Raw genomic sequence first — 18,057 nt, forward strand, 5'->3', positions numbered from 1 at the left:
ACACAAAACGAGTCTTACTTTTAATATTATTAATTTCTCCTGTACTTCGATAATGTTGAATAAAATTTAATCAATAACTAAGAATAATAAAAAAAATTGTGTAAACTAATGTATTCTAATATTCCTCTTCGACACTTCCCAAGAAAGGATCAGACAATTCAAGTTAGCGTGAAATAATCTCATTCAAAGTGAAAGATAGCATATATCTGAATTTATTTATTTTTTATCGAATGGATGATTCAGTCCACAAGAAGCATGTAATCGACTTTCTCCGCACAAGAGGCAGAACTGGTCCAGGACGAATACGATTTCCTCTTTATTCAGGAGTGTTCCGTTGAACCTCAGACGATTATTCTATTTATAGTCGTCAAAACACAAAATGGCCCCTCCATCTCCCACACATTAATCCAAGACGAAATAATATTTTTGCAAGAGAACACAATATGACATACAAAATTACAAATCTGTAAATAAAAATTACGTTGATCATGAAAGTAATGCTGACCACAATTTACTATTTGCAGAAAACAATTTTATGATACACGACCAAGTATTCAAGCACTTTTAACTCTTGATGCTCCCAAAGAATCTTGACAGACGAACCGGACCATCATCTTCACCATCGGTTCCAGAATCCTTGCTTCTTGACTTGAGCTTCTTTTCCTTCTTTGATCTCTTAGACCTGGACTTAGATCTTCTTGACGTTCTTTCTTCCTCGTCACAACTGGAGGAATAAGAGGATGACGAATAGGAGCTGGATGCAGAAGATCTTCTTGAATGCTACAAGAGTAGAGGTAATGAGGATGCATATTATATTTACATTTACAACTAAAATGATCAGATACAACATCTGTTAATCAACATTGTTTGGATATTAATATCATTCAACCAACAATTTAACATAAAACCAAAGGCACCTATTGAATCAGTTTGCTGCAACAATCAACAAGGCTGTTTTGAAAAATTAAAAAAAACAACCCAAGGGAAGCTAGAGATTAATTAAAATACAAAGATTTTAATCACTTCCAGCATAGATTGAAGGTTTTGACAATGACTTGGTCAGATGCACACTTTCATAAGTTAATGTTAAGGCAAAGTCATCAATATAAAGCAAAAGGTTTGGAAAAGAGAAGACTTCAAATCCATTCAAACTTATAAAAGATAAAAGAAAAACCTCACATTTTTAAGCAAGGGGAAGCAACTATGTAACATTGATTTCTTTCAATAAAAGATAATCATTTTCATCGAAACCTCCAGTCCAAACCTCAAGGTGAAAAAAGATATTAAGAGTAAATACAGCTAACCTCCTTAATGTTTCAGCCATTTTCAATTTTCATACATTTGACACAAGCCCTTTCAAGTGTGGGTTAAAATGAAAGATGTTAAATTCTGTTAGTTTTGGTGTCCTATATGTCACATGAGAAGCAAGTGCAGAAAATATAGGTCGAGGAGCTTGTGGGCTCTTGACTTGCTTCCAGCCCCAATTATGGGATATTAAAACTTCTTTGCATGACAGTCGAAAAAAAATACAAACCTATACGAGAGTTTTCAACAGGATGCAAACTATTTGTACGAGCACTATATTTAGTGCAAAATCATGTATGATTGCTGAAAGCTACAAGGAAATACAGTTATCAGTTCTTACTTACATAAAAATTAAAGAGATAGTTACACAGTTATTAAATTTCAATTCACAAACGGAACATCAAATTTAACATGAAACTTCTCATTTCATCTCTTGAAAAAAGTAAATGTCTTAAAAATCAAGAGCACCTTTCTCTTTTTGCTGCTGTGCTTCTTTGAAATTTTGTCCCTCTTATCTGCAGAGTAAAATAAGCAGTCATCATTAGAAGCTAAAATTGGGAAAAGTGGTAGGAGACCACACCAAGTTTCTGCAAATTTACCACACATACCTTTTGCATGTTTAGACTTACTACTCGAGTGATTTCTTCCTTGGGAGAGTTTACGAGCCCTTTCAGCATCTAGTTGAGCTCTGTACTCTCTCATCATCCTATCTGCATCCGCTTCCAACTCCCCCTTTCTCATTTCTTCTTCCTGGTAAAGAAAATACAAATCAAGTAAAATGTTTTATATATTGAAGAAGCACAAATTAAAACAGAGATGTTGACCTAGAAAATTGACACATAGAATAGCATCCATTGAAATTTAGGAAATAACTAGTAAACTAGGGGAAAATGCAAATCCAGAATATAATAGCCACAAAACACAGACGTTATAATTAACCTAAAGAGGTATGTCATTAGCAAATGTCTCCCTTAGGAATGAGCACAATCTGAAATGGCTTTTGGAGAACCAGGAAGTGACTTGAAATATCATATATTAAAAGCACATAAGATTGTACCTGATGGCCACTTTAATTAGTTTAATAGATAAAAAGTTCTTCTTAGCTGCAGGACTGCAAGTGTCCTTAATGGCTTGCTTTTCTAGTGGCTAGAGCAAATCTCACTAGACCCACTCTTAGTTACGAGCTATGACCAAATGCAAAGACCTTCCTTATTATTTTTAACATTATAGTCGCTTCTACATACTGTTTATTATCAGATGACAACGACCTCCCTTGCCCATTAACTCTGTCATATAGAGACAACTGAAAGTCAAGTGTGACCAGTTTGTACCTAGAAATAATAAAATTTCCTCGTAATATTATACATCTATGGTAACAGTAGTGCCTTGGGAAAAAAAGATTGATAATTAACAAACTAAGAGACTTGAATCTGAGCTCAACAGAAAAGTTTTAAGTGATACTTGTCGCATTATGAAATAAAAAAACAGGCAGTGTGTCATATGAAATCTCTGGGGAGGTTACTGGAATATTCTAGTAGTTTTTACCAACTAAATGTAATATTCTAGTAGTTTTTAAGTTGTTGAAATATATATATATATATATATATATATATACAAGTCTAAATCTGTTGACACTAGGTGTCAATTTTAAACGCTTAAATTATTTAATAACTTTTTATAAAATGTGAAATTTCACATAATATGGACATTTGAAAGTACAATCTATCAGTTGATATTCACTTATATTTTAATAACATATTGAGCATTATAATGAAGTATCATGATAAAGTGCTTATTAGTTTTGGTTTTAATGAAATTTTATAAATTTAATCTATGTAATAAGAACTTTCAAACAAACGATTAGATTCATAAATTTCGTATTTTATAAAAAGTTATTAAATAGTGTAAGTATCTAAGTTTGACATCTAATATATATACACACACACACACACTGTACGAATTATATTTCCTTTATAATATTTTTCAACATATATATCCTACAATTATGCGTTAACAAAGCTAATTTAGTTTTGTAAAGAAAAAATCATAAAATTATAATCTTTAAAACATTTTAAAATAATATATATAGAAATATATAACAATCAGTAACAGGTTTTTCAGATGTGAAAATATTTAACAGGCATATGGAGTAATGAGATACCAAACAACTCGCTAAAATTTACAGCAGGGTACAAGAGGATGATTCTAGACAATAAAGTTAAATGCAGAGACAGTAATGCACAGGCGTTAAAGCGGAACATCATTTATGAACAATTTAAACCAACAATGACATGTATTGAAATAACAGATAAGAGTAGAAAAAATTTAGAGCCTGTTTGAAAGAGCTTATAAACAGCTTATGACTCCCATAAAATGTTTTAAGTTTATTTCAATAAGTTACTTGGTATAGCTTATCAAAATAAGTTGAAAACAACTTATCCCAATAAGTTTCATCGTTGAAAAACAGGGTGCTAAAGAAGTTCTAAAACAAGTTGTGTATCAAAACTCATCCTTAATAGCAAACAAGAATGAATGGATGGATTTTCAAATACCTTTTGCTTCTGTTTGAACTCTTCCCAGGTAATAGTGTGAGAGGTGTTAAGGCTAGCCAAACGAGCAGCATGCCATTCTGGAGAATGAAATGAACCATCCACCTGCGACTGTCCTCATCAATAACGGTATAAAAGATAGAGATCCAACAATCAAGCATTTGAATCAAAGAAAGATTACAAATCTTAGTTATGAAATTGTGGAGAAGTGGGAAAGAGTGAAGAAAGAGATCTAAAGAGAAGTATGAAAGGGTACAAACCATGCCATCTTCAATTTCGTCGGGGCCAGCGGAGGCACCACCCAGCCTGGCTCGCTGCATAGCTTTGTAGGCTTGGTTTTTCCCCATTCTTATTTCTTACAACACAAATTTCCTCTATGATCATACAGATGCAGATTATTGCAACGATTTTTCCATTCGTTCAAATTAGGGGTTTCATTTCCCAATCTCCCTTTCTTCCCCCTTCTCATTCACAAACCTTATATGGGCCTTTTAAAACTCCTAGGCCCATATTCTAAGATGTCCATTAGATCCAGGACAAGGTTATGCGTTGCTTTGACCGAAAAATATACCACAAACATTAAAAATCGATATACATTATTGACATAAATTTTTATTGTGTGTCTTGAAAGAAAATAAAAAATAAATATAGTATCTTAACCTTTATATATAAAAGTAAAGTAACTTAGGCTAACTTCAAAGGCAATTTTGTCATATATAGGGTTTTTATTTTTGCTATAATAATATCTCTTGTTTACTAATAACAATCCATCAATAAATAAATTCCACTAATTATAAAAAAGATTCTATATATAAAAAAAGTATTATTATTATTATTGTTGTTTTTATTATTATGTAACAAGACAATCTAACTAGATAAGTGATAAATTGCAATTATCTCAAAATAAAAATTAAAAAATTTAGAACATGTTCGATTATATTTTTAAAAATAATTTTTAGTTTTTAAAAGTAAAATATAGTATAAATTTATACTATATTTTATTTTTAAAAATTAAAAAACTGTTTTTAAAAATGAAATCAAATATACTCTTAATTATTGTCACTTATTTTTATTTATTCAAAATAACATATTATAAATATATCTTTTTATTTATAAAATTTTTTCCTTTTCTTATTCTACTTTCCCTTAAACATCCCTAAACCTTAATGTTCAAATTTTGGTTGAGACTTCAGTTTATAAACTTAGTTGACACTCCCATTGAATATGTCATTATTTATAAGGGAATAAATTTGAAAAAAAATTGTATGATAAAATTATTTATGATAAAAGAAATTTATTAAAAAGTCAAGCATATACATTACTTGAAGATTTATATCAATTTTAAATAATTTGTTTTAGGTTATAAAATTAAATGAAAGTTATTATAGTTTATATATATATATATATATATATATATATATATAAAAGCTCATATATTGATATCAAGGATCATCAAAGATGTTCAAAAATAATACATAAAGATAATATTATACACCAAGTCACACACTTACACACTCCAGTACTAGAAGTTACTCACAAAGTTCCAAAATAAAGTAAATATGTTGATCCAACAACTAAGAAAACAATAATTTTAAGCTTTACATTAGTTCTAAACTCTAAAAAATAAATGAGAACACTTATGTAGGCAAATGTGTAGCTAGAATTTGCCAAGTCTTGAGTTTAATATGCTTCAATATCAATGTTGAATCTGCAATTGCCTGTGTAAAAATAATGTTGTTCCACATCTTCCATATATTTCAAACTGTTGTAGACCGAATGACTCACATGGCCTTCCACCTCTTTTTTGTAGATATCATACCCATAAAGTGTGAAACATGACTAGCAATAGATGTTGACAGCGATATCTCAACATCTAACCAACTCAAAATAGTTGCCCACAATTGTTTTGTGAAGGAGTATAGAAGAAATAGATGTTATGCATTTTCAGAATGATTTTCACATAGCACACACATATCATCTTCAAGTTGTCTCACCCTACATTTCATTAGATTTATTTTTTATGCAAATGAATCCAAGATCACTTGCCATGAGAAGATTTGAAACTTATGTGGAGACCATGACTTCCACATTTTTTACAACGTCTATAATTCTATATCAGATAAAAAGATATCCTCTGTCATACTAGACTAAAGTACTTTATACTTTATTTACCAGAGTAACCATTTAAATAATCATCCAATCATATCCAATGATTAATTTAATGTTATATAGATTGAATCTCTTGCAAAAATAGACAAAAGGTTAGTGTAAATTTTCCTCTCCCAGTCTCTTAGGCCCCTCCTCTAGCTAATACTATATATCTAGCTCTCACTAACCCACTTTTCATATTTTACTACTTTGTCTTCTTTTTCTGCACAAATTGAGTACAATCTTAAAAATAAAGAGGTTAAACACTCAGTTCTAAACCACACATTGGTCCAGAAGAACATATTAGCACCATCTTTTTAAGGCTTTTTTTATATTCCTATGAAATCATTATAGTTTTAAATGAAATGTGTTATTAATTTTTAAATATAATTTGTGGGTATTAATTTTTTTAACTATAGCATTTTTAAGAGTATTTGAGGATAATTTTAAGAATATTCTTAAATAGTAGCAATTTTAAATATAGTTATTTTTTTTATCATGACAAGTATATTTTTTATATTATATACATATTTTTTATTTAAAATTTAAATTTATTTTTTTATTTTATTTAACTTTATTTTCAACAATCACATAATTTATTTATTTTTAAATTTATTAAATTTAAAATAATCATACAATATATTTTTAATTTATTTATTTTTTTAAAATGCTATTTCAGGTTTCTACACTCCACCATTGTACATTGAAAATTAATTGATATAATATACGTATTACTAAAAAAATTGACGTTATATTCGCGAGGCATTATGAAGTTTGTAAATGTCAGAACAGATAAAGCTTTTAGATATATAATAGTTATATTTGCTGGAAATTTTGGGCAAGTTTTGTATGCTACGCACACATTTGAAAAAAAAAATTAAATAATTAATTTTAATTTTGCCACGCATGGCTCGAGTAACCGCACCAACAATAGGAACAAAAGCATGGCTTTCAAGAATTAGAGACCACCACGTGACGTGATTACAGGTTTCATGTTTGGATGTAGGTTTCCGTGTTACCAAGTTATTCCTTCCTTTGTTTTCATCCAAGTTTTTTTGGTCAATATAGCAAATTATTATATTTAGTATGAATTTTATTTCTCTTATTTTAGAGAAATAATTATTTGTCTTAATATGTCAATAATATTTTAAAAATAAATATTTTTTTTAAAAAAAATTAACAAGCATGCCATTCATACTCATGTTTAGGTCTTATCTTTTGATAGGATAATAAATGGTATGAAATGGGAAAGCATCGTATTTTCTTTATTGTTTTATTGAATATTTATTATATTTTTCACATGCAATAAAGGACAAGTAAAAGATAACTAGGGCTTGTGGGCTTTTCTTTAATATATTTGCAGAGATATGCAGATTCAAAGACAGGGACAGTGTCGATCAAAATAGGGATCATTCAATTCGATGTATAAAAGAGAGATTCTTTCATGCATGTTATTTATGCAAAATATTAACAGAGTATTACTGAAAAAAGGCATAGAATAATTTTCTGTGATATAGCTATTGATCAAGTATTATTGAAAATATAATATCATAAATTTAAAACCATATCTGTAGCTTTAAAAATTTATAGATAAATGTATAACAAAAATTACTCTTTAAAGTGAAATATGGTGGTTAATTTAACCCTTTTGCTAAGGACAACTAGTAGAAAAGAAAACATTATACTTAAAATCTTTTGTTAAATGATTTAAATGTGCTTTTTCTAGTTATGTGCAAAAAATATTTGCTTTTGTAGTGGTGACCTGTGAGTGGGCTTTCGTTTTAATTCCTTCCTGAATTGTAAAAATGCATAAAATTTCATTATCGCCATCAATAAGTTCGTTGGCTGTACAGATATAACCATAAATGCTGATGATTGAAGTAGATTTGGCAAAATATTTCTTAATTTTGATTTTTTTTTCAATAACATATTTTTTTCTTTAATCAAACATTTGGTCTTTATATTTATATTATTTTACTTTTCAAGTTCTTATATAAAAGAAAAAAAAATTAAACTTTGGATTTTATATAAAACTATGCTTAAAAAAAATCTTTATTGATTATCGAAATAATAATAATAATAATAATAATGTTAAAATTTAATCATTTATATTAGGTACTTTTTATTTTAAAATTTTAGATGAAAAATATCTACACTTCATTTGAGCATATATATATATATATATATAGATATTATATATCTGTTATTTATTCTAATTAATAGATATTATATATATATATATATATATATATATATATATATACATAATTAAACTGATAATACATCAAAATTATATTAATAAATTATTTAATACTCAATTCTTAAAACAATCATAAAATTAATTTTATAATATAAAAATGTATTAATTATATATATGGAACTATCTTTTTTTCTTGCATAAAAATATAAATAAATATATAATAAAAAATTTGAATTATTAATGTCATAAAATATTTTTTATATTAGAATAAAATTTATAAATATTTTATCATAAATAAATATTTTATTAATTTATATTTAATATTATAATTATAATATAATATTATATTAATACTTATGTTTACATGTATGATAATTGAATAATATATATTCTAATGAAAAAGTGAAAAAAAATAAAATATTAATAAAAATAAAAATAAAAGATTATAATTAAAGATCGGAAATAGGAAGTTGCTTGTATATAAAGATTAGTTATCCTATATAAAAGGACTTATTATGATTTTAAAAATATAGTTTGTTTGTAATGGTTTATTTATTTTCACAAGTCATTCAACATCTGTACTTTTTAAAATATAAAAAAAGTTTAAGATAAATTGTAAATAAAACAACATCAGGAAGATAAAAAAATATGCAAAACGAATAAAGAAAACATTCCCCTCCAAAATGAAATAATGCTTAAGATGAGTTTATTAGAATACAATACATCAAATTTTATGAACAACATCAAGTGCTATATTTGGCTAAGGGATACCGATGTAGCAATTATTTGGGTACTAATGCAAACATAAACAGTAAAGAGACAAATGGGATCAGCTCACAAGACCATGTCTTGCAATTATTTGTCTCCATTTGCCCAATTTAATGCACAAATCTTTCCCTCTTTAAACAAAAGATCAACAAACACTGACCCCAAATATAAGCATGGACTAAAAAACAATTCAAATCTTTCGTTGAAGAAGGTGACAAATGCTCAACACTGTGTACTGCGTTCTCCAAATGTGAAAGAGGCTAAGAAAAAATCACAGGCGTTTATTAACTTATTTTTTATATCTTTTTTCAGTTCTCTAGAAAACTTTAAAAAATTAATTTTAACTGTTAGAAACAAGTTTGATTACTGGAAGAAAGAGAGTTTTTTTTTTTTTAATTAGCTTATGATTTAATGATTAGACAGGAAAAGAGAATTATCACAAAGCCAGTTTTAATCTCCTGCCATGTGCGATCTTGTGTTTTAATGGGTTAGGGACGGATTAGAACAGTGTTGAGGAAAATCCCAATATTGATTATCTACCTCTTTTTGTGCACTTTGTGAGCTTGATTGAGCTCAAATGCTTTCTTTTGTTGTCTTTGAGGTTAAAAGATAGAACGAAAAATGCTAAGAAAATAAAAATATTTTTCATTTTAAATATAAAAAAAGAAACTTATAGTTATACCATATTTTTCATTTTTATCTAATACTCACACTAGTTCCTAGTTAGTAAGAAATAAACAATCCAATGAAATTGCATTTGAACCATACACAATTATTAAAAATAATTAAATAATGTTAGTAAAAAGTTTTTAGGATAATGATTAAAAAATTAAAATAGCTTTAAAAAATATAACAATACATTTATCTCTGTAATTTAATATATTTTAACATTATTTTTTAAAAATATATTATTTATTAATTCTTTAATCACACAGAACCGCTTTTTATTAACATTGGGATCAACTTGGGATCAAAGAAACATAAAAGTCAAAACCATCTTGTCTTAATAATTGAACTGTTCAGAATTGATGGCAACCTCATTCAGTTTGATTCTGCTCTAAGTGGTGTGGCCGAGCCAGCACAAAGGATAAAGTTGAAGTGGGCCTCAGGACTAGGAGAAGAAATTATTTTCATTTTTTTTTTCTGTGTATTTATATGAATAAACTAATTATATATATGTATATATTATTCATAAATATAATTTTATTTTATTTTAATTTTTAAACTTTTCATTTTTATTTATGTAAATTTTCGAATTTACAAAAACTATAATAAGAAAATTCGTTAATTGTATAATTGAGAATGTAAAAAATTAATTTGATATAAAAGCTTATAAAATATGCATAAAAAATGAAGAAAGAACATGATGAATGTTATCATATATTTGAGAATATGATTTATACAATAAATCAAAATGATGATTGTGAAGCAACCTTCAATGTCAGATTCAGATACGTGAATTGTGATCGACGAGGAATGAATTGAAGTAGATTGGCCATGACAAAAAGGTTGAAAAAAGAAAAAAGAGTTAAGCAAAGCCTTAAACAGAGGTATAATTATCAAAGTAGAAGTAAAGAAAGTCAGGTGAAAAGAAATGAAAAGAAGTATATCCTAATCCTTGAGGAAGAAATTGGGCACATGACCTATGGTATGATACTTAATATATTCACAACTATTAATTAAATTTATGAAAAGGAATATTATTTTTAACCATTGAATTAATTTTAAGTAGTTAAAAGTTATTATTAAAAATATTTATTTATTTTACATATGTAATACAATATTTTTTTTATAAAATATGATTTTTAAAATTTTCCATTCTCAATCATGAGAATTAAATTTAACATGTTAAAAAACATTTAACACTCAAAGTGGATACCAAAAAAATTAATTTGCAAACGGATTGTGATTATCTCTAATTTATGTGGAAACGTGACATTTATTTTATTTTTGTTTAAGTGAATCTAATTTTAATTAAGTGAAAAAAATAATTTTTTATTTAAGTGAGTGGATTGCTTAAACAAAAATCACACAGAATGGAATAACAACGTAACAATAATCCTAAGTTTCGATTGCGTTTAAGGGACAACATAAAATTACAAAAAAATTGTGAAGGGCTACGTTGCATGGATACAAGTATGGTACCGGTACAGACTATGGATACAGGTACGAGAGTATTCGAATTTTTCAAAAATTAAGGTATGGATAAGTCTATATATAATAAAAATAAATAAATAAAATTTAACATAAATATAATTAAATAATATAAAATTGTTTAACAATTCATTAAAAGTGATATAATATAAAGTGAATCACATTTTAACAAATAAGATTCCAACAAAAATATAAATTTATAAATTATTCTATACTCAACAATAAAAAGTTAAGTATTCACACTTTAACAGGGTCAAGCTCATTTCCTTCTCCATTATTAATAAAAAACATAGTTTTCAAATTTAGTTCAAAGGAAAAGTGTAGCAATTTCAATAATATCAACTGCTGCAAATGGATCCCACTCATCACCACCAATATCTCATATTTTGGTTTCATCCTCATAATAATTATTATTCTTTTTTAAGAGAAATCGAAGATTTGTATATATAAAAACTAAATCTTCAGTCCTCTTAGGATTGAGTCTATTTCTTCTCATGAGATAAATGAAATAATATATGTTCGCTCACAACATGTGGAGGTACGTGCTTCGTTAAACCATTGCTACAATAATACCTATCAATAACTTAAAGTTAATTCACTATAACCAAATAATTAAAATAAATTAAAACTTATAAATTAAGTAACTTTACTTAGGATTTAGTGAATAAGTCAAACAATGAAATGGTGTATTACTTTTAATCCACCTATCAATCAAAATAATATAATTAAAAATGATAAATAAGTATTAGAATATACTTCTTATTTATCATATCTAATTATGTATCGATAGTATATGATGACTGATAGTCTATTAAATAATAATAAAAAATATTATTATATATGCATGGCTGATAGTTGTGCTGGTAAGGTAAAAAATTTACTTAAATATAAAAATTAATTTTAAATAAATTTTATTTTAGAAATTAGTTTTTAAAAGTGTATTATTTAGATAAAAAAAAAGTGAAATATTATACTTCCATGTGGTCATATTTATAATCATCAACTACTAGTCGCTAGCTATATAGCAGTATAACCAATTATGACCCACCCATTTAAGCAGAAATCCAAAACTTATTCTGGACAAGTGAGTGCAAGTGTGAAACATAGTTACCCATTGACTCATCGTACGTGCATTTTCTCACATATTATTGACTCTCTGGATTGCTATAAATTTGACACTTACGCTTAATATTATTTTTTCATATAAAAAACCACATGTAAATCACTCTTCATCATTTATTAAAATTATAATAATGTTAACGTTTATATTTAATGCTTTTTCACTTTAATTCTTATGAACTTTTTAAAGTGAATCCGCCGTAAATCTACTAGTTCACATCTTAGTTTTTATTATTTTTGTTGTCTTTAGTTAGTTAATCAACCTACTCTTAAATGAGATAGGCTAAAAATTATAGTAAACAAATTTATTTTTTAAAAAAAGGATTATCTTGGTTAATATTACTTGTTGCCATGGCAAAATCATTATAAATAGTTAAATAATTTATTTATTAAAAAAAATGTCTATACAAATTTTAATTGATAATAATAAAAATACTAAAATATGGTTACTATTATTCTTCAGTGTAATGATTCGTATGCAGCCTTCAGTGTCCTGTCAAGCTTGAAAAAGCAGTGTATGTATTGTATGCTCTCTTTACTTTAAAAACAATGGCTTCCCCAAGCTTGCAATAGTAACAAAGTAATAAATAAATTATATAAATCACTAACTCTATTTCATGAAAGTAAAATATTATTTTTGCTAAATTATATTCATATCTAAATTAATATTAAATGTATACACATTACATGAAGGTAAAGGATTTCTGATTTTTTTTTGTTTTGTTTTAATAACGTGTGTAAACATTTGTATCTCGTACCAATAATTTTTTTTTATAAGAATCTATTCTAATATGTAAAATAAAAAATAAATTTTTATATCACTCAAACATAAAAAATATATGCATGAATTATTATTAATTTCCAAGTTATTGTAAAGGATATTTATATCTAACAAGTATAAAAATATGGAAATATAGTAATAATTAAATCAGATGAGCAAGTGTTTTTTTTTCCACTTTGAACATAAATTTTACATGATTTTTTAAAAATAAATTTATAATAATAGATCTTCAAACTATACTAGAGTAACAATTTGCATTAAGATAATATATAATAAAAACAAAAAGTACTTACAAGCAATGAAAGTTTGATATGCAAGGTTAATACTAATTAAGTAATATGAATAAATACTTAGATTATATAAAATAAAAGGTTGATATCAGAATATATGATTTTCTAAAAACAGAGTAAATATATAAATTATACGTATATGAAAGGTCTACCACCCTCAATAAGTTTGATTATATTATTGGTTAGGTTGGTAAAAGCAGAGGAAATGCAATGAGAAAGAGTTTGGAAGTTTTGGTGGTCACAAGTGAGGGTAGCAGAAAGAGGACAAGGAAAAGATCACAACTTTTCAGGCAGATTAGACTGTAAGAGAGAGAGAGCAATAGCATTATATGATTATAGCATAGATAGCATGGCATGGCTCCGATTCCTTTTTACTTTAACAGTTTCCCTTCACTCCCTCCAAATGAAGAACACTGTAGTAGCCTGTTACCTGTTACCTGTTACCTGTACCACCCCAATACAGAACAGAGAGAGATCAACAACAACATTGAACTAACTCACTCTCCTACCATTCTCTCTTATTCCTCTTTCACTTTAACTTTCACTTCCACTCGTTAAGTAACAACACCTTCGTGTGTTAACACACCACCTCCATCACCGTCATGTCTACAACCTACACCATTCTCCTCTTCTTTTCACTACTACTCTTCTCCTTTGCAAATTCTTCATCTTCAGAACCACGCCGTGTCCTCCACCAACCACTCTTCCCAAGAATATCGCTTCCTCCAACGCAACCACCAACATCTTCTCCTCAACCACAACCCAAACAACAACAACCAAAGCTTCCATTTGCATCATCATCGTCGTCGTCGTCGCCATCACTCTCTTCACCTCCACACAAGTCATTCTTCCCTTCCTACCATTCTCCACCACTCCCTCCATCCCCAACTGTCCTCGCCACATTCCCCGCCAACATCTCCTCCCTTCTCCTCCCCCGCCCCTACACCCGCCACCACGGCCCTGCCGCCGCCGCCATCGCCCTCGCCGTCTCCCTCTCTCTACTCATTCTCTCCCTCGTCGTTGCTGCCGCCGCCTTCCTCCACCGCCGCCGCCGCAGACATCCCCTCCCCTCCGCCGCTGACAACGACGACGACAAGGCCTCTAGATCAGACAACCTCCGCTTGTTCCCTCCCAACACCGCCACCTCCGATGGCGCCGACCGGAAACCCCGCGTCAAGTCGAGCCCAACGTCGGAGCTACTCTACCTCGGCACGGTGGCGGGTTCGGAGAACACAACAGCAAAAGTTTCAAACTCGAGTTGCAGCAACAATGGCGGTTTTCGGCCACCGTACCAGAAACTCGGCGACTCGCCGGAGCTGAACCCGCTGCCGCCGCTTCCACGTTATAATTTCAGAGCTTGGGAGAGTGAAAACAAAATTGACGAAAGGAAGAAAGAAGAGGAAGAAGATAAAGAAAAAGAAGAAGAAGAAGACGAAGAGGAACAGTTTTTTTCTCCAAGAGGATCTTCTGGGCACAAGCAACAGAGTCCTCCTTCACCTTCTGCTCTTGCCTCTTCAAGTGCTCACGTTTTCCACGTCGATAAATTCGGTAGCAGAAGCTTCACCTCTAGAACCCCTTCTTACCCTCGTTCTAACTCTCTCTCTTGTTCCCCTTCTCTCAATGTCAGCCCCACAAGCACCAAATCGTTACCCCATCATAACCCCACTTCTTCTTTCTCTTCTTCCTCTTCTTCTCCCAAACCCAGAGAAGAATGGGATGTTTCAGCTCAGGGGAACAATTATTTGCCACCTCCTCCTCCGCCTCCGCCTCCGCCGCCGCGGTATTGGGAGGCTTCGGTGGTGGGTGGATTGGGTGAAGGTGTTGGTGTTAGGAGTGGGAATGAGGAGACACCGAAGCCGAAGTTGAAAGCTTTACACTGGGATAAAGTTAAGGCCAGCTCGGACAGGGTCATGGTTTGGGATCGCTTGAGACCAAGTTCTTTTCAGTAAGAAATTTTTTACTGTCATCGTTTAGCTTTGTCTTGCGTGTGTTATGTTGTTGGGATATTGTATTGTATTTCGTTTTGTTTTGTGTTTTTTTTTTTATTGTTGTTGTTGTTGTGTTTTATTTTAATGGAGCTGCGGTGCAGGTTGAACGAGGACATGATTGAGACACTTTTTATGGTGAATAATTCAAAGGAAAGTTCTTGTCTTGCTGCTCCTAGAGACAGTGCTCGCCGTCAAGTAATTCATTCCACATCTTTAATGCCACCGGAAAATAGGGTGCTTGACCCTAAGAAGTCTCAGAACATTGCCATTTTGCTTAGGGCACTAAATGTGACTATTGACGAAGTTTGTGAAGCCCTCAGGGAAGGTAATGATCTATTTTGCCTTCCATGCACTCAGCTTCTAGGAAAACAAAAAGGATGTCACAAATTAAAATACTGTTTTTATATCGCATGCCGAAGGATACGCTGTAAGAAATTAATTAATAGTAAGCTTTTATTAGAAATTGTAACATTTAATTTTATCAATGCATTAAATCTTCTGAAATTTTGTGATTTTTAATAAAAGCTTACTATAGATAATGTGTACTTGAGCACGAACCTCACGTTAGAAAAACTGTTTTTAATATACATACTGCCCTTCCTTGTGCTTTATTGACATTACGATTTTGAATTCTGTGATATAGAATTAACATTTATGTATATGTGCCTATTGTATTATTGCTTATGTATCCATGTTTGGCCCGAGCATGAAAGGAAAGAAGTAATCTCTGTTACCTGCGATGTATTTGCAATTGTACCATTCCAAACTTCATTATCTTTCACAGGACAGGATGTAACACTTCTGTAGTGTTCTTCAATCTTCATTAGTTGTCAACTCCTTATGATACAACATCAAACTTTCTCTTACTATATCTTGTCCTATTATCTCTCATAAGTAAGTTGAACAATAATACTGTCTATCTTCTTTCTCTTGTGGTAAGAGGCTCTATTTTTTTGTGAAATATTGAAGCTTCCTTTTGCTGTCTACAGGCAATTGTGATACACTGGGAACAGAACTTCTAGAAAGTTTACTAAAGATGGCTCCAACCAAAGATGAAGAATGTAAGCTGAAGAAGTTTCAGGACGAATCGCCCTTCAAGCTTGGCCCAGCTGAGAAATTTCTTAAAGTCGTGCTAGATATACCTTTTGCATTTAAGAGAGTGGATGCCATGCTCTACATTGCTAATTTTGATTCAGAATTAGAATACCTTAGGAAGTCCTTTGAAACTCTGGAGGTATATATATTCTTCTCCCAACTCTCTCAATCTGATCACTTTGCTTAATGCTTTTTCATTTTTGGGATATTATGAAACAAATTGACCTTTCAGTATCGATAGAGCTGAACATCAGCTAATAACTGCAACTTATTGTTCTATCTATCGGTAATCTCGTTTAATTGGTGAGAGAGTATGCGTAACTGCAACTTGACTGATTGTAATTTGTACCCATGTATTGCATGGCTCTAATATTTCATCCTTTTTACAGGTGGCTTGTGAGGAATTAAGGAATAGCAGAATGTTTTTGAAGATACTTGAAGCCGTGCTGAGAACAGGAAATCGAATGAATGTTGGCACTAATCGCGGTGATGCACATGCATTCAAACTGGACACACTTTTGAAGTTAGTTGATATCAAAGGAACAGATGGAAAGACTACACTCCTGCATTTCGTTGTACAGGAAATTGTCAGGACTGAGGGTTCTCATATTTCCGGTTCTAATAACCATCATACCTCTGAAAATGTCAACCAATTTACTCTTCAAGATGAAGTTGACTTTAGGAAGCTTGGACTGCAAGTTGTTTCGGGCTTGAGCGGGGAGCTCACCAATGTTAAAAAAGCTGCTGCTATGGATTCTGATATGCTCACCAGTGATGTTGCTAAACTTGCCAGAGGAATTGAGAAAGTTGTGCAAGTTGTGAAATTGAATGAGGAATCACCTTTGAAAGAAACTAACCAAAAATTTTCTGAGGCAATGAAAGGTTTCTTGGAGAGGGGAGAGCAAGAGATTTCTGAAGTCCAAGGCCAAGGGAAAAATGCTCTCTCTTCAGTAAAGGAGATAACTGAGTATTTCCATGGAAATTCAGCAAAGGAAGAGGCCCATCCATTTAGAATTTTTATGGTTGTGAGGGATTTCCTTTCAATACTAGATGGTGTTTGCAAAGAAGTTGGTAAAGTAAATGAGAGAACTTTGGTTGGTTCCCGTCAATATGTAATGCCTACGAATCCCGTACCACCAACCTTTTTCCCTGAGATTGTTACTAAGCATCCATCTGATTCCTCTGAATCTGATTAACCTCCCAAATCCGATCTGACCCAGTTGTAACAGGCTGAGGTAGTTTGCACATGTTTGGTCATTGATGGGTTAGATTTTTATCATACAAATATTATCATGTGATGTGGCATATTCACTCAAATACGACTGAGCTGAAGCCAAGGTTTACCCCTACCTATGATGATGAAAAGCTCATGCAATCGAAGCACTTCTTTTCCTGCCTAAAAAGCTCTGTATATGTTTTACTGCCAAGATTATATAATAAGTTTAGTACATTTTTTTTTCCTCCCTTGTATGCTAGGTGGGCTGCTGATCTATATTCGTTTTCATAAATGATCCACGACAGAAGTTTTGGATGTTTTTCTAAACTATGATGTAAATTCAGAATTGTGATTAGTGATTAAGAAGTTTAAGCTTGTACAGTAGTTGTGCAGGCACGTGGCACCATGATACAAGTTCAATATTAAATGTCTATAGTTCACGGA

At 30.4% G+C, this 18,057-nt stretch overlaps 2 protein-coding genes across 3 annotated transcripts; one reads left to right on the plus strand and one right to left on the minus strand.

The window, feature by feature from the left end:
* Positions 1-387: 387 nt before the first annotated feature.
* On the minus strand, positions 388-4,300 carry LOC113857478 (zinc finger Ran-binding domain-containing protein 2). 2 transcript variants are annotated; one of them, XM_027489421.1, is made up of 5 exons: positions 4,115-4,300; positions 3,858-3,959; positions 1,914-2,055; positions 1,774-1,820; positions 388-780 (listed from the first exon to the last, which is right to left on the minus strand). In XM_027489421.1, exons 1-5 carry the CDS (start codon positions 4,199-4,201, stop codon positions 565-567), a joined length of 594 nt encoding a protein of 197 aa, XP_027345222.1. In that variant the 5' UTR covers positions 4,202-4,300; the 3' UTR covers positions 388-564. The 2 variants fall into 2 exon arrangements, with proteins under 2 accessions (XP_027345222.1, XP_027345221.1); XM_027489420.1 differs by having other exon boundaries at positions 3,858-3,965.
* Positions 4,301-13,852: 9,552 nt separating this feature from the next.
* Positions 13,853-17,856, plus strand: LOC113857957 (formin-like protein 2). The gene is made up of 5 exons (XM_027490310.1): positions 13,853-14,602; positions 14,681-15,259; positions 15,404-15,627; positions 16,292-16,536; positions 16,787-17,856. Exons 1-5 carry the CDS (start codon positions 13,917-13,919, stop codon positions 17,591-17,593), a joined length of 2,541 nt encoding a protein of 846 aa, XP_027346111.1. The 5' UTR covers positions 13,853-13,916; the 3' UTR covers positions 17,594-17,856.
* Positions 17,857-18,057: the final 201 nt, after the last annotated feature.

This window comes from Abrus precatorius, unplaced genomic scaffold (assembly GCF_003935025.1).
Source record: "Abrus precatorius isolate BTA unplaced genomic scaffold, Abrus_2018 Scaffold2, whole genome shotgun sequence".
Lineage (NCBI taxonomy): Eukaryota > Viridiplantae > Streptophyta > Magnoliopsida > Fabales > Fabaceae > Abrus > Abrus precatorius.